This window comes from Lithobates pipiens, unplaced genomic scaffold (assembly GCF_037356315.1).
Source record: "Lithobates pipiens isolate NorthernLeopardFrog02 unplaced genomic scaffold, aLitPip1_a1.2 Scaffold_22, whole genome shotgun sequence".
Taxonomy (NCBI): Eukaryota; Metazoa; Chordata; class Amphibia; order Anura; family Ranidae; genus Lithobates; species Lithobates pipiens.
This window is the reverse complement of record NW_027507784.1, coordinates 67,573,283-67,595,593: the sequence shown is the minus strand read 5'-3', so window position 1 is coordinate 67,595,593 and position 22,311 is coordinate 67,573,283. Positions and strand designations below refer to the sequence as shown.

General features: G+C 46.2%; 1 protein-coding gene across 3 annotated transcripts in view; it reads left to right on the top strand.

The window, feature by feature from the left end:
- Positions 1 to 22,311, top strand: part of MBD5 (methyl-CpG binding domain protein 5) — a 123,047-nt gene that overhangs the window by 46,385 nt on the left and 54,351 nt on the right. For all 3 annotated transcript variants that reach the window (XM_077447732.1, XM_077447733.1, XM_077447734.1), the window contains one exon: positions 10,628 to 11,202. In XM_077447732.1, coding sequence (XP_077303858.1) covers positions 11,090 to 11,202 — 113 coding nt within the window. In that variant the 5' untranslated portion in view covers positions 10,628 to 11,089. The remainder of the gene's footprint in view (positions 1 to 10,627; positions 11,203 to 22,311) is intronic.

Below are 22,311 nucleotides of genomic sequence, written 5' to 3'. Positions count from 1 at the left end.
CAAGTGGACAATCCACAACTTGTGGCTGGTGATGTGGCAAGTGGACAATCCACAGCTTGTGGCAGGTGATGTGGCAAGGGACGTGGCAAGTGGACAATCCACAACTTGTGGCAGGTGATGTGGCAGGTGACGTGGAAAGTGATGTGGCAAGTGGACAATCCACAACTTGTGGCTGGTGACGTGACAAGTGGACAATCCACATCTTGTGGCAGGTGACGTGGCAGGTGACGTGGAAAGTGGTGTGGCAAGTGGACAATCCACAACTTGTGGCAGGTGATGTGGCTGGTGACGTGGCAAGTGGACAATCCACATCTTGTGGCAAGTGACGTGGCAGGTGATGTGGCAAGTGACGTGGCAAGTGGACAATCCACAGCTTGTGGCAGGTGGCATGGCAGATGACGTGGAAAGTGGACAATCCACATCTCGTGGCAAGTGACGTGGCAGGTAATGTGGCAAGTGACGTGGCAAGTAGACAATCCATAACTTGTGGCAAGTGGACAATCCACAACTTGTGGCAGGTGGACACTCCACAGCTTGTGGCAGATGGCATGGCAGATGACGTGGAAAGTGGACAATCCACATCTCGTGGCAAGTGATGTGGCAAGTGGACAATCCACAACTTGTGGCAGGTGATGTGGCAAGTGATGTGGCTGGTGATGTGACAAGTGGACAATCCACATCTTGTGGCAAGTGACGTGGCAGCTGACGTGGCAAGTGGACAATCCAAAACTTGTGGCAGGTGACGTGGCAAGTGGACAATCCACAGCTTGTGGCAAGTGACATGGCAGGTGACATGGCAGGTGGCAAGTGGACAATCCACAACTTGTGGCAGGTGACGTGGCAGGTGATGTGGCAAGTGGACAATCCCCAACTTGTGGCAAGTGACGTGGCAAGTGGAAAATCCAAAACTTTTGGCAGGTGACGTGGCAAGTGACGTGGCAGGTGATGTGGCAAGTGGACAATCCACAACTTGTGGCAGGTGACGTGGCAGTTGGACAATCCACAACTTGTGGCAGATGACGTGGCAAGTGGACAATCCACAACTTGTGGCAGGTGCCGTGGCAAGTGACACGCTAAATACAAGTACACTGCAGCTCTCACAGCTGCTGCTACTCACTCTGGTCTCACAAAATTGCTGAAATAGTTAATAATACTGTTTTTTTTTGAGCTGGAGAGGGTCTATGATGTTAGCTTAACTAAACGCTTCTAGACGCAAACGCGGTAAAACGCAGCTAAATCGCGGTAAAAATCACGGCAAAACGCGCGTTTCTAAACGCCGGTTTCAACATGTGTCCAGCAGCGTTTGCATCTGCGTCTCGTGTGCATGAAGCCTTACTCTAAACTGACCCAAAAGGTAAGTTTGGCAAGTGCAACTCAAGCGCTCTTTTCCCTCTGCCCAGGACTTTCAGTTGAAGAGCTACAGGTTAGGTGTTTGTAGTCCCTTTATGTTGCGTGTTGAAGCTGTAACTGTACTCTTAAAGGCAGCACAGTGACCGAGCCATATTTATCGCTTTCCATACTATCAGGAGCTCTATTTACGTGACCTATTTTTTTCCTAGCATAATTTCTATAGCAATAAGTAGGATATTTTTAGAGTTGGTGAATGAAACCGTTGTAGCTTTTCTGTTTTATTGCGTAATGTAACATAGTGAAATGCGGCTGACATTTGTCAGGAGTGAGTCATCTGCTAACTTAATAGTAGCTGGGTGTTAATTTAAAGAGAACCAGTCAGAACTGAGCTAATGTAAATATTTGAATATCCTTAAAATAATAATAAAGATTTATTTGAAACTTTTTTTTTTTTTTTTTTTTTTTTTTTTTTCTTGAAAATGCTGCCTTTTTTTTTTTTTTTTTTCTGCGAACGCTTAATGCAGAAAAACTGAGCCCAGAACTGAGTAATTGTATGTACGTGATAACTCTCTGACCTCACCAATTGTTCAGTTTTAAGACCCATGTGTGTCACTTCTTCCACCTTTGTTGTATGAAAGGGTATTGTACAGTGGTGGTAAAAATTGTGGACACTTTTGGAAATTTTAATGTTTTGCAAATTTGCAGGTTTATAAGAAATGTTATTTTGCGCCAAATGTAGATGTTTGTCAGTTGAAAGACCGTTTGATGCTTAATTAGATAATAATAAAAAAATTCAAATATGTGCAGTACAAATAAAATTATGGTTACTTTAGTCGAGCCTTTTTCAACCAGGGAGCCTTAACCACTTAAGAACAGAGCCTCTTTCTGAGATTTGGTATTTACAAGTTAAAAACAGTTTTTATTTATTTTTTGCTAGAAAATTATTTAGAATCCCCCCCCCCCCCAACATATATATATAATATAATTATAAATTATATATATATATGTAATATATATAATTTTTTTTTCCTAGCACCCTAGAGAATAAAATATTGGTCGTTGCAGTACTTTGTCACACTGTATTTGCTCATCGGTTTTACAAGCACACTTTTTTTTAAAGAAATACACTTTTTGGAATTAAAAATAAGACAACAGTAAAGTTACCCCATTTTTTTTTTTGTTTATATTGTGAAAGATAATGTTACGCCAAGTAAATTGATACCCAACATGTTACGCTTCAAAATTGCGCCTGTTTGTAGAATGGCGACAAACCTTTACCCTTAATCTCCTTAATCGATGTTTAACAAATTCTTCAGGTTGCATGTTTTGATTTACAGAGGTGGTCTAGGGCCAGAATTATTGCTCTCGCTCTACCAGTTGCGGCGATAGCTCACATGTGTGGTTTGAACACCGTTTTCATATGCGGGCACTGCTCACGTATGCGTTTGCTTCTGCACAGCCGATCACATGGTTAAAGAGCCACGGACGCGGCTCTTTACAGAGATTGGGGTCGCGCCGTGTCCTAGCAACACGAGAGCAGCTGTTCTGGGACATCGTCATATGACGTTGTCCCAGAATGAGAGCTGCCCCGCCGGGTGGGCAGCAACCAGTTAAAGGACGCTATCCTTAAACTGTGCAGGGGGGTTTTCACTGCTGGGGCAATAAGACTGTGAAACTCTCTTCCACAATTGGTGGTAGCAGCGGAGAGCATGGATATTTTTAAAAGGCTCTTGGATGTGCATCTTAATGAACACAACATACAGGGATATGGGAAATTTTATTATAGACACTGACACAGGTTGAACTAGATGGACTATTGTCTATTCAGCCTTACTATCTATGTAACATTAAAGCTGAATTTGGTGCAAAGTAACATTTTCTGTAAGCCTGCAAAGTTGTAAAACATTACAATTTCCAAAAGTGTCCATTATGTTTCCACCACTGTAACTGTATTTTACTGTTGGAGGTTTCTGCCACCAGAGATGAAGGCATTGCAGGAAATCACATGCACTCTCCTCCTAGATGTGTCTCCTTGGGGGGGGGGGTGTCCAAGATGGTGCATGGAGCAGACGCGTTTTAGAGCTGTTTGCCTACCCCCTTCTGCTCCTCCATGCCTGGATGCAGAAAACGGGGCTTTTCTCAAAAAAACAACCCGCCAAAGGATCGACCGGAAGTCGGGCGCAAAGCCGAAGCCACTGTCTGTATTACCCTGGCCATGCAGACAGAGCAGACTGAAGAGCCGTGCACGATGGCTGAGTCTCTTCCAGCACCAGAGGCCCCTGCGTCCTCCTCTGAGTCTGATAAATTGATGCAGGCTATTAATGCTTGCTGTACTGCCTTGGAGTTTGAAGGCCAGGCATTTGCAGCAGTTAATTTCTCCTTACCCGGGTCACGTGAGTCACCAGGTGTTGCTTGGCAGGCTAAAGGTGCTTAGCAGGATTATTGCATAGGGGCTTGGTCTCCCTTCTGAGGTGTGGTAATACTACACCCAGATACTGTCTTTTTGTGGCTAGTAAATGTCTTTAAAAAAAGAGGAATGGAACTAACGCTACAGCGAAGGACACCTCTATTCGTCAGTAGTTCCTGATAAACCTAGTCCTATCCCTAGTGTCGTATCCCCTAAAAGACCAGAGGCTTCCGGGCAATCTGAGCCGCTGTGCCTATCTGGTATTGTGCCTACAGTCAAAGCTGCTGCTTCACCCTTTATCACCAAGGATGAACTGTCCTCGGCACTAGCCAGGTTAGAACACAGTATTGCTGGCATGATTCCCTCCATCCCGCAGGGTGGTAAGAAGCAGACCAGATCTCCTTCCCCAGAGCCTCCAGGTATGGAGCAGGAATGTGTTGAGAAGGGTAGAGCAAAAAGCTCAGGATTCTGTGCAGGGCCTGGCAGATGAGTCTGCTTCTGAGCAATCTGGACAAGAAGATATCCAGTTGTCTGTCTCACTCACAGAGGCTTTTGATCCTGACTCTTATGAAATGGTTTGTTCTGCCTTTTAAGTTGCCTCTTGCAGAGGTTACTGAGCCCCCCTGGTCCTCTTTGGGGTCCCCGAGGCCTATTCAGGCCTCACAGGCTTTCCCCTTACACCTTCTGTTGGAACAGGCAGTGTATGCTGATTGAGAACATCCTGACAGGATTTTTGTTCCTACTAAAAGGTTTTCCCTTTTTATATCCCATGGTTGAAAGGTTTAAGAAGTGGAGCATACCATCCATAGATGCAGCAGTCTCTCCCTTAAACAAGAACTTGAATAGTCTGGTAGATAATGCACAGGGCTTGAAAGACCCTGTTGACAATAAATTGGAGTCATTATTAAAGGCTTCCTTTTCATTCAGCCAGCTGGTGCAGCAGTTGGTATCTGCCAGTCCATAAAGGGTCAGGTCAGTCGGCCTGACAGGCCTAACCAGGAGGAGGATCTGACTGAAAATAAAACATATATTCCTTGAGCACTGTGTTGATGCCTTTTTTAAGGATTCAATAAGGCAGGTTTCTCATTTGGCTCTCTTGTCTGTACATATGCGCAGACTTGTGGCTTAAGAACTGGTCAGCCGAGCTTTCTTGTAAAAAGTTTATTGGCAGGTTTCCCCTTTCATGGGAAATGTTTATTTGATTGTAGAGGTTCCTGAATCCGAAAGGGGCATGAGGTTTTACTGAAACCTGTTTATGGTTCAAAAACTAAACGGGGACACATGGCCCATTTTGGACCTAAGATCCCTGAACCAGTATCTACTGGTCCAGACCTTTTGGGTGGCGCCTGTCCGCTCAGTAGTAGCCTCACTCTAGATGGGAGACTTTCTAGCCTCCATTGATAAAAGACTTGTATTTACACGTACCTATCTTTCAGCCTCGTCCAGAGGTTCCTACTATTTGCAGTTGAGGAACGTCATTTTCAGTTTGTGGCTCTACCCTTTTGGCTTGCTACAGCTCCCCGGGTGTTTACAAAGGTCCTAGTACCAGTACTGGGTCTTTTAAGGGCCCAAGGGATCTTGGTGGTCCGGTATCTGGAAGACCTCCTGCTCAGAGATCACTCATTACAGGCTCTAGACAGAGCATAACATGTCCATGCAGTATTTGAAAAGGTTAGGCTGGATCATAAATATGGAAAAGTCAGCTTTGAAACCAGCTCAAAGTCTAAAGTATTTGGGTCTGATCCTAGATACGGTCCAAGCAAGGGTATTTTTGCCACCCATAAAGGATCTGTGCCCTGAAGGATCAGGTGCGTCAAATAAGGGGCACCAGACAAACATCCATTCAGCTCTGTATGAGCCTTCTAGGGAGGATGGTGTCATCCTTTTGAGTCGGTGCCCTATGCCCAGGTGAGATATCAGGGACCCCTGACATCTCCCTTTTTGAGACGGGGTAAGGGACTGAAGACAGGAATGAAGACGAGACAGAGGCTTCTCTCCATTAATAAACTGAAGCATCATAAGTTTACGATGCTCACTGACCGTTATGAATGCACAGAGTCGGTGATCACTCGGGGGTGATCGATGCGCCACTGGGGAGGAGTTGCAAACGCCCATCTCTTTGTATAGATTTCAATAAAAATAAAGAGAAGTGGCTGTTAGCTGCTTTATTGAAATGTATACAGGGAGATCGGTGATTGTAACTCCTCCTCACCGATCACCCCTGACTGTCCAGGTATCAGGTTAAGCAAATTGCGGCTTTGTTTACAACTCCGGCCCAGACGTGATGTCACAACGTCGCGCCCTGGCCTCTGGCGGTCATAGAGCTGTTTGGTGACCATCTGGTCACTGGAAATCTCTGTGGTCATCATCTGGCGGCGGCTGATTCTTTCTCCGGGTCCCCGATGGCACGGGAGAGCCCAGAGAAGCACCGGATGATGGTGGGAGAGGGGAATGATCAAGCGACGGAACTGCCGCTATAATCCTTCTTATGGTGCATAGAATTGCCGACTGAAAACGAGGATATCTGAATGATGCCTGTAGCTGCAGGCATCATTCAGATATTGCCACTGAACGTCGGATGTCTTTGGGCTGGAAGTGGTTAAAGCAGTGCGCCAGATCCCCCACCATTAAATTAAGTCGGCCGCTACAAATACTGTAGCTGCTGACTTTTACTATTAGGGCACTTACCTGTTCAGGAATCCCACGGTGTCCTCAGCCAAGCCGATTCTTGAGTCGGGTTTTGGGTGCTGGCGCCGCCATTTTGGGTAAGGGAAAACCGGATTTAAAGCCGCACTGCATTCTCAATGGGCAAGGCTGTGACGAGAGCCCAACTTCAGGCTGAGTTTGCTGTGGTGAACTTGGCAGGAAGTAGGAATGTGTACCCTTCAAAACCTGGTACCTACTCTGGAGGGGGGAGGAGGCAGACAAGCGGAGCTTCCCCTTTTGTGTGAAGTTACGTTTTGAAATCGGTGCTGCTGTCAAAGGATCTTTTTAATTATCCTTCAACCAACAAGTCATTCAACTACCCTATCTGGTATATGTGGGCTTCTACATAACCCCCCCTTCCTTCCTTTCCTATTTTGATTTGCACAGTGACTGCTACCGTTTGTATGAGGGAAGGAAAATCTAATGGGAATTGTATATATATTTTTTTTATTGTTATTTACATACAGGGAAATCCTAATCAGAGAAAATTAAACTTACAGGATTATTTAGGAATGAAAATGATAAGTGTGACGTAACTTAAAGGTCAAATGAAACGTCAGTTCCGGGAGGAAGCAGGATTTTTAACCTAAATTGTATTAACCCTTACTGACACTTTTTTCTTTCTAGTATAAACACAAGAATTTGATTGCCATCAGTCTTGTATTCTCTATAAACCTGAGCTCAGTTAGGAGGAGGGAGAAGCAGCACAAGAGGGAGGAGAGACCTGCAAGTGTTATTGAACTGCAGCATAGATGAGCAGCTCTCCAGAGTTCTGGTGTGGTGTGTAGTTGAGCTGTTAAAAAAAAAAAAAAAAAAATTTAATAAAATATTCTTCAGCAGGTTAATTAGTTCCCTTTTTTAGATACTTTTTACTATTTTCTCTACTGGGTCGAGAATTTCATTTCCAGGGGCTACAAACTGAGGTTTTGCATTCTGCATCCTTTCTGCTTCGTGATTTTGAAACTGTCTCCTTCCCAGACACGGCAGGTGGATCTACTTGCTACTCTTCAGGCAGCTCATTTCTCAAGGAGTCCTCACCCCTGTTGCTCCAGGAGAATGCTTTCAAGGGTTTCTACTTGAAGCTTTTCTGGTTCCCAATCCTAATGGAGGCTTTTGACTCATACTACATCTACTTGTTCCAATGGTTCAACAGTATTGTATGGAACATTGCAGGGATAAGAAAAAGATTGTTCCCTCTGTACAGAGCACTATGTTGATCGTCAATGCAGAGCTCTGTGCTATGATTGGACACAGCCGATCAGTAGGTCCTGGCCATGAATTGTTGGTCGGGACTTGTTGTCAGGATCCCGCTGTGTACGATCACAGTGGGTGTTGGCAGGGGGAGCGCATGTGCGTGCCCCAATCCTGGAAATGGGTAGCGCTATGTCGCCTGTCCACGGTACATTGCGAGCAAGTGGTTAAACTTTGTTATTTTTGTACTTTATTATTTAATAGCCAACAGTATAATTTACAAACAATTTAATATTTATTTTATTCCATATTCTGTCATTACTGTGCAGTATAATTGAGTAGAACTAAAAACAAAACCTTTTTTTGTTTGTTTAAGGAGGCAGGTTTCTTTTGACCATCTCATTTGGGAGATTTCCCTTCCCTTTCCTTCCTGTCACCAAGCCAAAACAGGAAGTGACAAGAAATCCCTCCAAAGGATGGGAATCCCTGGGCGTCACCAGAACTGGATTCCCCTCCATTACTGTTCTGGGTACACTTAAATAATTTATTTTCTTTTGATGTTAACAGTAAACATGACAAATAGAGGCACAAACAACAATAATCCCTCTCCACTCTGTCCTTTAAGTGTTAGCCTGGGTTCGCACTATTGAGATGTCATACATTGCATGTGATTCGCACCACATTGCTGTGCAGATCACAGGTGTTGTCTGTGCAATGCAGATTCAGCCAAACAGTTGTATGGCTGAACTTGCATTGGATTTGCACGAAAATGGTGCAGGAACCTCCCCCCCGCACTGGAATCTGATCACATGGGTTGCAATTCAATTCCTGTCCTCATTCATAGTTCGCACTGTGATCTGCCAAACGATCTGGGGGTCTCATTAACTTTCTTTTGACACCCACAGCAGTTCGCAGAGGGCAGCTTGGACTGCCTATGAGAGAGATGCGATGCGGGAACCAGCACTGGAATTGCACTGGTTCCTGCATCACAATGGTGTGAACTCAGCCTTAAAATGATTGATTGTAAAGGAGGAAGGTTATTTATTATTGCATTATATTCGTTAACCACTTTCAGACCGGACCATTGTGCTAGCTTTAGACCAGACCACTTTTTGCGATTTGGCACTGCGTCGCTTTAACTGACAATTGCGTGGTCGTGCGATGTGGCTCCCAAACAAAATTGACGTCCTTTTTTCCCACAAATAGAGCTTTCTTTTGGTGGTATTTGATCACCTCTGCGGTTTTTATTTTTTGCCCTATAAACAAAAAAATAGCGACAATTTTGAAAAAAACACATTATTTTTTTACTTTTTGCAGTAAGCGATTATTGATTGGTTTGTGCAAAAGTTATAGCGTTTACAAAATAGGGGATAGTTTTATGGCATTTTTTATTAATAATTTTTTTTTTTTACTAGTAATGGCGGCAATCAGCGTTTTTTATTGCAACTGCGACATTATGGAGGACACATCGGACGTTTTTGACACGTTTTTGGGACCATTGTCATTCATACATATTATATTATTATTATTATTCTATAATTATTATACATACAGGAATCGTATTTATGATTCCTGTGTAAATGACACTGGTAGTGTAGGGGTTAAGTGTTCCTATGGGTGTGTTACTAACTGTGGGGGGCTGGGCTTTGTGAACACTGATCTCTGCTCCAATCACATGGAGCAGAGATCAGTATCACTTGTTGCTAGGCAGAACAGGTAGATGCTGTTTACAACGGCATCTCCCTGTGAGACGATCGCGGGTATCCCCACGGCGATTGAGTCTGCGGAACCTGCGACCGGACTCACTGGGGTCCCGACCGACACGCGAGCGCGGCAGCGCACACGCGATGGCAGGGCGGCATATAGAAATGGACGTACCTGTACGCCAATATGCCTGCCCGTGCCATTCTGCTGACGTACATCGTCGTGCGCCGGTTGGGAACCGGTTAAAGTGGATGTAAACCCTCACATGTACCCAGTGAAGTGAACAGCCTCAGTTGATAAACAGAGATGAAACAAATCTCCCTACATGAGTTTTACTTGTATATCTGCTGTCTTCAGCTGTATATATCCTTTAGAAACTGCAGATCATGTAAACGTTTTTTCTCTTCCTGGTTAGCACTGCAATGAAGCCTGGGCATACAGCAAAGACCCCTGATTGGAGGAAAGGCGCACATACCCCCTCTCCTCATAAGCAAAGGGAGAAAGTAATGTGCAAAGCTATGCTCTTAGATGGCAAGGTGACTACTAATCTATGTATAGCAACCTCCCCTGACAGCACACTTCTATCTCCTGTCTTGAAGAAGGTCTGAGAAGTTATCCGGCTGATAACAGCTACTGAGGAAGAGTCCGCTATGGGACTTACAGTAGTTCTTTAAAGAGAGATAAGAAAACACTACAGATGTGCCCAGGTCAAATTTCATGAATTGGGTCTACATCCACTTTAAGATAAAAAGCCTTCTGTCTGCAGCAGCCCCCCTAATACTTATCTGAGGTCCCTCTAGCTCCAGCAATGTAGGAATGTGTCGGCAGTCCAGACCCCCCCTCCTCATTGGCTGAGACAGTGGTGCCATTGGCTCCCACTACTGTCAAAGTCAGTCAGCCAAGGAAAATAGGAAGGGGGCGGGGCCGGGTCGCAGCTCTGGGTCTGAATGGACACACCGAGCTGTGTCTCGGCTCGGGTGCCCCCAAAGCAAGCTGCTTGCTGTGGGGGCATCCAACAGGAGGGAGGGGCCAGGATCACAGAAGCGGCACCTGAGTAGAGGAGGATTTGGGCTTCTCTGTGCAAAGCCACTGCAATAGAGGAGATAAGTATAAACATAACATGTTTGTTTTATGCTTAATAAAAAAGAGGCTTTACAATCACTTTAAGGTAATTGGATAGCACAGAATATGTTATCTTGTAAGGCAACTTCCTTGATATTAACGTCTGTGTTTTTAATTTTTTTTTTTTTTTTTTTTTTTTTTTTTTAGGAGAGCAAGGCCGACTTTGTGACACCATGAGGTCACCTGGGAAGTATTGCAACGTTTTACCTACAGATTGGAAAACAAAAAAAAGGCAGAAAGAATGCAGCATATAAAAAGGTAATCCGTCATCACGGCTCCCACCACAACGTGTTTGGATACACAAGGATGAAGTTCTTTTCTGTGTGTCTTCGCATAGGCCACAGCACATGGATGGATTCTACCAGTTCATCTTCGGAGGGCACAGTGGCTTTGTGAGAGTTTTGTTCTTTAATCGGTGTGGCATATCGCACAGCAATGGATTACGGCGATAGTGACCCATTCTTCTGACTTGTCATAAAACTTTATTTACCAAATGCACTTTGTGCGGATTACACAACTGTGCAGGATTGGTCCTCTCAGAGACATGAGTTCCTATGGCATGTGGCAGTCCTCTTTCTGTTAATATCTTGGCTGGATCACAATAAGAAAATGAATGGTGGAAAGGTATGTGATGGAGGAGACAATGATGGTGCCTCGCTGTCAGTGCAGGTTCCAGTGGGCTGGCAACGTCGAGTGGACCAAAATGGCGTTGTTTATATTAGGTGAGCATAACGAGGCCTTCAGTTATAGTTTTTGTTTGAAACTCAATTGTTATCTACTTCTGTTCTGATGTGGTTTTATCTTTTTACATTTTAAAGTGTTACTAAACCCAGAATCTGCGTTCACTATCTGGTCTCCCACAGTAAACTGAACATGGAAATGCACTAGTTTTAGTAAATATTAACGGCTAAATACCTTTTCTCATCAGTGGTATATAGCAGTCTTGTGACTTCTATCAGTCTCTGCTTAAAGCTTGTAGGAGGAGTTTTCAGCCTCCCCTGATCCTCTTTCTAGACAGTGCTGATTGGCCCTGTGCTAATCAAATGCACCCTCCCAGGAAGGAAAAAAACTCTAGCAGTACACACCAAACTGAGCATGTGCAGCCTGACATCTGTTCCATCATGACATGTATTGAAGTTAGTTAAAGAAGGGGAGGATCAAAGAAACGGTATCACACAGCCTTTATACACAAAGCAGAGGATTAACCCCCTTAGGTTCCACAGTGAGTATAGCAAGCATGCTTTACTGCGTATACAGACTGATTTTATTGTTGTGGGTTTAGTAACACTGTAAGGCCAATCATTTCTAGATTTCTAGTTGGGTTTTTTATTTGGCAGCGTTGAAAGCTCTATCTGGTTTTTACTGCTGTGTTCGTTGTGTTATCATTGAAATCACTTTTCTAGCAGGACATTACAGGGGCTTTAATTACTATTCCCCCCCCCCCAGGGAAAATTCTGTTTGCCTGGCTGCTCCTGAATGATATCCTTTTTTTATTACTTGCTTTAAATTGGTGCAGAATACCTTCTCTGCAACTTTGTCAGCTTTGAACCCAAAGCGGTATGACGGGCAGTAAACTAGCTTTCTCAAAAAGAGACTTCAGCAATGCTCTATGATTTTCCTATCGCAGCGTCCCTTTAGCCCAGGTTCACACCAATGCTGCTGCTTAATTTATGTATGTGTGTGTTTGTAGTGCATTTATGTGCATTTTATGCCTATTTTTTTTTTTCTTTTAATGCTTTATTTTTGTAGGAGAAGGAGACTGGTTGTTAAACACAAAACCCTGCCAAAAACTCGCTTACGTGTGCTCTTCCTGGGCTTCCTTTTAAAGTGTATTGGGGCAAAAAAGTTACCTGTGCCTTTTCAAAAATTACACTGCACCATGTTGCATTGATGTCAATGAGCACGATAGAAAAAAAAAAAGTGATTTCTCTTGGCGTGCATTGCAGCACAATGGCAGATGCGGGAGAAATGGCAGTAGTGCGAAGAAGGCCTTACAAAGTAGAATTACAGGCTAGAACTTAAGCAGGACATACTGGCTGAATTTCCGAAGGAGTTTTATTTTCAAAATAAGAAATTTCCTGCGTTTTGTGAACCGATGATGCCACCATTGATTTTTGAAATTCGACCAACCAAGCCTTCAATTTCACCTCATATTGCTACAGAAAACAATTTCGTATCTGTGAATCTTCTTTTCCTTTCGGGAGTCTTCTTTTCTTGCACTCATGTACATTCCTTTTTCAATTCGATTTCTCACACGAATCTTCCATCATTGGTTAGAAAATCGTTTGTTTTTCAAAAAATTTCCAACATGTCCGATCACTCAAATTCGATAGCTGCACAAAAATCAGCCGTTGCTGTGTCCCGCTAATGGTGCGAAATTCAAACAAAAATTCTTTGAAAATATTTTCAAAAGAAAATTTGTTCGGAATTCGAATCATGTTTGGCCTGTCTTAAGCTTAAAACTGCTCCCTTCCACCTAGCACCTATACGAACTGTTCCCAGAGCGCTCCGGTTCAGGGAAAATGAAAGAGTGTCAACAGATGGAATGCTTGGGTGGTGATGTCACCCATAGACCTACTATAGGGCATCTGTTTTCAGCTGTCCCTCTTCACACTAGAAGCCAGAGCACTCTGAGAATAGGTAAATATATGCATCTTTCTTTCACAGCGTCGTTATTATAGGGGTTAGAAGAGGGGTGGGAAAAGTTCTAAGCTTAGTTCTAGCCTGATATTCCACTGTAGGAAATTCCTTTTAACTGCCTGTGTTGTCACCCAGGCTGGAATACAATTAAACTTTTTTTTTTTTTTTTTTTTTCCCAGAGGGGAGCAGGGTTTGCCATGATGCTTTTATTGTTGTATGCGGAGAATCCCTCTTAAAGTGGTTGTAAACCCTTACAAACCACTTTGACCTACAGGTAAGCCTAGATTAAGGCTTACCTGTAGGTCCAAGAAATATCTCCTAAACCTATACGGTTTAGGAGATATTTGCCTGAAGACAGGCACCGCTGTCTACGGAGCATGCGCCGTAGACAGCGACGCGCAGGCGCACTGAGCGCGGCATTTCCAACAATGGATCTGCCGCGCGTGTCGGCTCCCGTGCGCATGCGCGGGAGTGACGTCATCGCGGCTCCGCCGAATGACAGCGACGGAGCTGCGAGAAGCCACCAGCAAGATGGATGCGGCGGACTACAGGGGACAGCGGCGACTTCGCTGGCTCCTGTGTCAGGTAAGTGACACATAATGGGCTACTATGCGATGCATAGTAGTCCATTATGCTTTGCCTTTGCAGGGAATGAAAGAGGAAGTAAACTCATCAGGGTTTACTTCCTCTTTAAAGCTATTGTAAACCCCCGCTTTGTTTTAACCTACAGGTAAGCCTATAATAAGGCCTACCTGTGGGTAAAATTAATATCTCCTACATATGCACCGTTTAGTAGATATTCACCCTGCTTGCAGACGCTGACATCAGAGGAGCATGGCCTATATAACCCCTCCCACTACTGGGAGTACCTCAGTTTTTTCGTCAGTGTCTAAGGTTTTGGTCACGAGTAAAGATGTGCTGTGCTCCACTGGAATATCTTATACTGGGGCAAGCCATGCAACCAAATCCATTCAAAGTGTCTTTTCCAGGCTGAATTGGATGGTACCCGGGCCTTGTGTCTGAAGAAATTAAGGTTTTACAAGGTTTTACCTGTAACGCTTGCTTCTCATTTTAGAGAGCTGGACCCCAGGATCCAGTATTTGTTTTTTTTTCAGCCATATCCCTGGTAGGGTGCTTTACAGGCTCAGAACTGCGGATCCCCCTATACATAGGAGGCCTCAGTCTCTGAAGGTTTTTCTCTAAACGGAGTCCACCGTGAGAGGGGAAGATTGGGTCTGTTACACAGAACCCTGCAGCTGGATAAGTTAAGGGAGTCTCCTTAAAAAATTTTCTAGTTCTAATAGGTTTCTCCTTTAACCCCCCCCCCCCCCCCCCCCCCCCCGGCGGTATTCCCGAGTGTGGCTCGGTGAAAATGTTGTACCATTAGTGGTAACCCTGAGCCAGACTCTGGACCGCATCGCTGAATCCAGGGAGAGCTTGCTTACCTTGTCCCCTGGATCCAGCGATGTCCCCCAGCTGTACAAGCGAGCCGTCCTCCGCTCGATCTATCACAGCGCTCTATCAAGCTCCGTTCCCTGCGAGCGCTGCGACGCAAGGGATGCAGAACAGCGCCAAATTCAAAAAGTGAAACGCACGCATTGAATACAGTATAATGTAATCTTACAGATTACATTGCTGTATGTAATTATTTCACATCCCTTTTGTCCCTAGTGTTCTGTCCAGTGACCTGCATGCAGTTTTATAATATAAAAACTGTTCTTTATGCCTGGAAACTGGAGATTGTCCATGGCAACCAAAACTGTCCCTTTATATCAAAAATGGTTTTAGACTAGCTAAAAAACAGCGATAATAAATTGTAATCACAGAATTAAGCGATAGGGATTTGTGGGGAGATCCGTCATCAAATATTGAAAAGTAATGACAGAGACAATTCTGCAACTGAGCAAATTTCAGTGTTTTTGATTTGATTACATTATTGAATATTTTTTATTATTGTTATATTATTATTATTATTATTATTTGTTATAATTATTTATAGTTATTTATTATATTATAATTTATGATTACATTTTTCAAACTTTATCATACCTGGGATGTCTACTAGACTCTGGTTTGGACAGATTTAAGTTAGTAAGTGAGTTATTCCTAAGAATTACAGGACTACAATATAAAACGCCAAATTTCCATGCAAAATAATGGTACCGCTTTCAGCACCTAAAATCTGAATTAATTATACCGCCAAGGAGGTTAATTAAATGTATGCTATGCCTATAGTCGCCACCGGGGGCTGTCAAGTTCACATACCTTTCATGCTTGATCTGTCTGTCTTGGTGTCCATTCTGTACGCTCCTCCAAGCCATGCTCCAGGTAGGATGTGGGTAGGAGGGTTTTCTCCTACAGGGATTCTCCCCCCACGGCTTAGGTTGTGCACAGGGAAGCGGTAGTATGCTACGCCACTGCCGCTCGCCGCCATTACAGCGTCTTTCCATCCACCATCCCTCTTCCCCCCCCCCCCCCCTCCACCCGAGCCTCCTTTCCAGGCTTTTCCCGAGGACCAAAGCCTCGGCTCGCGCGGGGAAGCAGTCTTTTTTTGAAAAGACGAGGGGGGGGGCGGAGTGTTAATGCGAAGTCGGCGTGGGTTGGACACCCACATCGCAGGCTACACACAAGCCATAAAGTGCACTCTTTTGAGATGCAGACGGGGGCATGTGACTGTGGGAGACACAGGCATTCCAAAGGCAGCATTTACTTAGAGGGATTCCACCAAAAAAAAAAAAAATATTAAAAGCCAGCAGCTATAAATACTACAGCTGCTGACTTTTAATAAATGGACACTCGCCTGTCCCGGGTTCCAGCGATGCCAGCAGCCGAGGCCGATCGATCGCTCGGCTCTCGGCTGCTGTAGTCACCATTCTAGGTGAGGGAATCAGGAAGTGAAGCGAATCGGCTTCACTTCCCGGTTCCCTACTGCGCATGCGCGAGCCGCGCCGCGCAATAGGAAATCTCCGCGCTGTCACTGGGACCCGTGTGTGTCCCAGCAGACAGCACGGCAGGGAAATGGCGTAGACTCCCACGGGAGTCTATGCCCGGAAGTGGGTGAAAATACCTGTCTTTGACAGGTATCTCCACCCCCCTCCCCCCTGAAAGGTGTCAATTGTGACACCGGAGGGGGGGAGGGATCCGATCAGCGGAGGTTCCACTTTAGGGTGGAATCCCGCTTTAAGCACCAGACTGAGACTTGGTAGCAGCGGCAGTCGCTGAACTACATTGCTCAGCAGTCAGTGCATTCTGGTAGTACCTCTGCCTTGTTGCTTGGCAATATAGGCAGAAGAGGTACAAATACCCCGAAAAATAGGGGGAAGCTGGTAAGGGTGAGCCATTGGGTTCAGGGGCTGCAACTGCTTCTGGCACTTCAGCCCCTGTGTACAAAACTCAGGAGGTTTTTTTCCTCAACCTTAAATGGATTAGAGGAAAGTCTAGTGACCATAATCGCATCTTCACTCAGTGGAAGAAAAAGCATTAGGCCCCCCTCTGCCACCCAGGACCCTCAAACAGAGGAACTCTGGGGGAAAAAGGAGAGGAATCCCCTCAGAGGATCGGGATGAAACTGATGACTCCTCTTCTGAGGAATCAAGTGGAGAAGGGCCCTCCTTCAGTTTCTCAGGAAGAGAGGTTGCTGGGGCAAATTTTTGCCGGATCGGTCCGCTCCACATTTAAGTTGCCCGTATCCGAGTCCGTTAAAGAACCCTCCTCTCGTTTGGGTTCGCTGAAACCTCCACAAACTACACGGTTTACTGGAAAAGCTTATTTATTCTGAGTGGCATCACCCAGTTAAACAAACATTTTTTCCCTTCTAAAAAGTTTTCAACACTTTATCACTTCATAATTTACAAAGCTGTGGGGTATACCGGCAATTGATGATGCCACATCCTCTGTAACTAAAAGTCTGACTTGTCCTGTTGACAACGCTCAGATGCTCAGGGATCCAACTGATAAGAAAATTCCTGTTAAAAAAAATAAAATAAAAAAAACCTTTTCTCCTTGGCAGGTTCAGTGGTTCAACCTGCTGTGGCCGCAATCTGTGTTTGTCAATACCTGAGAGATTATGTTAAACAGGTCCTCAAAGCTTGACTTGAACAGCAAGCCCGGGGGTTGGCCAACCTATCAGCGGCTTTGTGTTTAGTAGGGATGCACCGAATGGGTTTTTTGGTGCCGAAACCGATACCGAAAATGAAAAATACACTAGGCCGAAAACCGAAACCGATACCGAAACAGCACCGATACCGAAAATGACTGTTTTAAAAAAAAAAAAAATGTATACAGGAGGTGGTCAGACTGGGGACATGGTACAGAAGATGGTCAGAGACTGGGGACATGGTGCAGGAGATGGTCAGAGACTGGGGACATGGTACAGGAGATGGTCAGAGACTGGGGACATGGTACAGGAGATGGTCAGAGACTGGGGACATGGTACAGGAGATGGTCAGAGACTGGGGACATGGTACAGGAGATGGTCAGAGACTGGGGACATGGTAGAGGAGATGGTCAGAGACTGGGGACATGGTAGAGGAGATGGTCAGAGACTGGGGACATGGTACAGGAGATGGTCAGAGACTGGGGACATGGTACAGGAGATGGTCAGAGACTGGGGACATGGTGCAGGAGATGGTCAGAGACTGGGGACATGGTGCAGGAGATGGTCAGAGACTGGGGACATGGTGCAGGAGATGGTCAGAGACTGGGGACATGGTGCAGGAGATGGTCAGAGACTGGGGACATGGTGCAGGAGATGGTCAGAGACTGGGGACATGGTGCAGGAGATGGTCAGAGACTGGGGACATGGTGCAGGAGATGGTCAGAGACTGGGGACATGGTGCAGGAGATGGTCAGAGACTGGGGACATGGTGCAGGAGATGGTCAGAGACTGGGGACATGGTGCAGGAGATGGTCAGAGACTGGGGACATGGTGCAGGAGATGGTCAGAGACTGGGGACATGGTACAGGAGATGGTCAGAGACTGGGGACATGGTACAGGAGATGGTCAGAGACTGGGGACGTGGTACAGGAGATGGTCAGAGACTGGGGACGTGGTACAGGAGATGGTCAGAGACTGGGGACGTGGTACAGGAGATGGTCAGAGACTGGGGACGTGGTACAGGAGATGGTCAGAGACTGGGGACGTGGTACAGGAGATGGTCAGAGACTGGGGACGTGGTACAGGAGATGGTCAGAGACTGGGGACGTGGTACAGGAGAGGGTCAGAGACTGCGGACGTGGTACAGGAGAGGGTCAGAGACTGCGGACGTGGTACAGGAGAGGGTCAGAGACTGGGGACGTGGTACAGGAGATGATCAGAAACTGCGGACGTGGTACAGGAGATGATCAGAGACTGCGGACGTGGTACAGGAGATGGTCAGAGACTGCGGACGTGGTACAGGAGAGGGTCAGAAATTGCACACGATACATGACACATGATACAATTGATACAATGCAGCCAGTGTGTGTCTCCCCTCATAGCAGTCAGTGTGTGTCTCCCCTCATAGCAGTCAGTGTGTGTCTCCCCTCATAGCAGTCAGTGTGTGTCTCCCCTCATAGCAGCCAGTGTGTGTGTGTCCCCTCATAGCAGCCAGTGTGTGTGTGTCCCCTCATAGCAGCCAGTGTGTGTGTGTCCCCTCATAGCAGCCAGTGTGTGTGTGTCCCCTCATAGCAGCCAGTGTGTGTGTGTCCCCTCATAGCAGCCAGTGTGTGTGTGTCCCCTCATAGCAGCCAGTGTGTGTGTGTGTGTGTGTCCCCTCATAGCAGCCAGTGTGTGTGTGTGTGTGTCCCCTCATAGCAGCCAGTGTGTGTGTGTCCCCTCATAGCAGCCAGTGTGTGTGTGTCCCCTCATAGCAGCCAGTGTGTGTGTGTGTGTGTGTCCCCTCATAGCAGCCAGTGTGTGTGTGTGTGTGTGTGTGTGTCCCCTCATAGCAGCCAGTGTGTGTGTGTGTCCCCTCATAGCAGCCAGTGTGTGTGTGTGTGTGTGTGTGTGTCCCCTCATAGCAGCCAGTGTGTGTGTGTGTGTGTGTGTGTGTGTCCCCTCATAGCAGCCAGTGTGTGTGTGTGTGTGTCCCCTCATAGCAGCCAGTGTGTGTGTGTGTGTGTCCCCTCATAGCAGCCAGTGTGTGTGTGTGTCCCCTCATAGCAGCCAGTGTGTGTGTGTCCCCTCATAGCAGCCAACCTGTGAAGAGAAAACAGAAGAGAGAAGAGGAGAGTCGCCTCCGTCGCCTGTTTGATCACAGTGCCGGGAACATCACAGCTTTCAGTTCAATAGCTGTGTGTTCCCGGCCGCGCGCCGTCACGTACAGCCCCTCCCCCTTGTCAGGGCACTTTGATAGACAGATCATCCGTCCAATCCTACGGGTGATCTGTCTATCAAAGTGCCCTGACAAGGGGGAGGGGCTGTACATGATGGCGCGCGGCCGGGAACACACAGCTATTGAACTGAAAGCTGTGATGTTCCCGCGCTGTGATCAAACAGGCGGCGGAGACGGCTCGCCTGCACTATAGCGTGATATAGCTCTTCATGATGGGCGCACCAGGGGCGGGGGGCGGAGCCCCGCCCCCTACCCTGGCCCCGCCCCATTTTCGGCTCCATTATCGGCCGTTTTTCTCTTTCGGCAAATTGCCGAAAAGGGCATTTTCGGCCGATATGTTTCGGCGGCCGAAATTTCGGTGCATCCCTAGTGTTTAGCAGTTGATGCAATCGGAGACTGTAGCCTCCAGACCTCTCACCTTATGCTTGGGTTGGTGCATATGCGTTGAGTCTTATGGTTGAAAAATTGGTCAACCGAATCACCATGTAAGAAGCTTCTGGCTGGATTTCCCTTTCGTGGTGCAAAGCTGTTCGGAGAGGATTTGGACAATTATAACGAAAGGATCTCTAGTGGGAAAATTACCCTCTTGCCGGTTAAGAAAAGGAGTAAACGTACCTCCTTTTAAACATTTGTGCCAGGAGCATGTGCCTTGAGCATCAGCCTACAGGCAGTCGTGACAGCCTCCTCCGTCAGGCTCAAGAACTAAATTTCAGAGTCAACCCCAGGGACAAAAGAAGTCCTGAGGCAAGAAGTCTACAAGACAAGACGCTAAAGCCTCCTTATGAAGGGGCTCCCCCGCTCGCTCCGGTGGGGGGAAGACTGCTGAAATTCTCAAGGCTCTGGCAGGAGAAGTTTCAGGACAAATGGGTGGTCTCCACAATAACTCTAGAGTTCCGAGAATTGCCCTCTCCTCGTTTCCTCAGATCAAATGTTTCCAGAGACCCGCTGAAAAAAAAATCTCTTTCTAGCGTTGTGGTAGTTCCCACGGAAGAGCTGGGATTAGGGTTTTATTCCAACCTTTTCATGGTGCCAAAGCCAAATGGCGATGTCTGACCCATTCTAGATCTCAAAGATCTAAATCGATTCCTAAAGGTACAGTCCTTTTTTAATGAAATCGATTCGATCGACAGTCTCCATCCTACAAGGAGGGAGAACCTCTGGTGTCAATAGACATCAAGGATGCGTACCTGCATGTACCTATTTTCCCTGCTCATCAAAAGTACCTGTGTTTTGAGGTAGAACGCCACTTTCAGTTTGTAGCTCTGCCTTTCGGGCTAGCTACTGCGCCTCGGGTGTTTACAAAAATCTTGGCCCCTCCTCTGGCCAGATTAAGGGCCCAGGTATAACGGTAATAGCATACCTAGACAACCTGCTCTTGATAGACTGTTCAGTAGCCCGCCTGGACCAAAACTTGGTCACCACAGTCAACTACCTGGAATGCCTAGGTTGGGTCCTCAACTTAGAGAAATCTTCTTTAAAACCAGTAAGAAGATTGGAGTATTTGGGTCTGGTCATAGATACAGCCCAGAAAAGGGTATTTTTACCCCAGGCAAAGACCAGTGCTATAAAAGATCTGATTCAGGTAGTCAGGGCACAGAAGGGTCCTTCGGTTTGCCTTTGTATGAGGCTGCTGGGTAAGATGGCTTCATTCTAAGCAGTTCCCTATGCTCCGTTTCATTCGGGACTGCTGCAAAACAGTATCCTGTCTGCCTGGAACAAGAAGGTTCAGGCGTTAGATTTTCTGATGCGCCTGTCTCCTACAGTGCTTCAGAGTCTCAGTTGGTGGTTGATAACCGAGAATCTGCAAAAAGGGAAATCCTTTTTACCAGTTACCTGGAGAGTGGTACCAGATGCCAGTCTTTCAGGTTGGGGAGCAGTTCTGGAACAGTTAACTGTCCAAGAGAGAGATGGTCCAAGACCGAGAGGGCCTTACCCATCAACATTCTGGAGATCCGTGCGGCATATCTAGCCCTAAAGGCCTGTACACTCAGGTTACTGGGTTGCCCTGTCAGGATCCAGTCCGACAATGCCACAGCAGTGGCTTATGTCAATCATCAAGGAGGCACCAGGAGTCGTGCAGCGCAAAGAAGTAAACCAGATCTTAATCTGGGCAGAAAAGCATGCGCCGTGCATATCCGCAATCTTCATTCTGGGGATAGAGAACTGGCAGGCGGATTACTTAAGTCGCCTGCAATTAGTCCCAGGGGAATGGTCTCTTCACCCCGAGGTCTTCTTGGCCATATGCCAAAGATAGGGGTTCCAGATGTAGATCTTTGCGTCCAGGTTCAACAAGATCGACAACTTTGTGTCAAGGACAAGGGATCCTCTTGCATGCGGGACAGATGCGTTGGGGACTCTGTGGCATCAGTTCTCACTGATTTATGCATTCCTTCCTATTCAGCTACTCCCACGACTTCTTCACAGGATCAGGCAGGAAAAGAAGTCGGTACTTCTGGTGGCCCACAAGAGCTTGGTACGCAGGATTAGTAAAAATGGCAGTAGGTTCCCCATGGACCCTACCGTCACGTCCAGACCTTTTATCCCAAGGTCCGGTGTTCCATCCTGCCTTACAAACGCTGTATTTGACTGTTTTGCTATTGAAACCCACATTCTGAAGAGTTGTGGGCTGTTAGACCCTGTAAATAATACCTTGATTAATGCAAGCAAGACAGCTTCCAGAATGATTTATCATAGAGTCTGCAAAGCTTATGTCTCCTGGTGTGAATCCAGGGGTTGGCATCCCAGAAAATATGTCATAGGTAGAATACTTGATTTTTATTTATTTTTTGCAAATGTGGTTAGAAATGAAGCTGGCCTTGAGTACCATCAAGGGCCAGGTCTCGGCCTTATCAATATTATTTCAATGTCCGCTTGCTT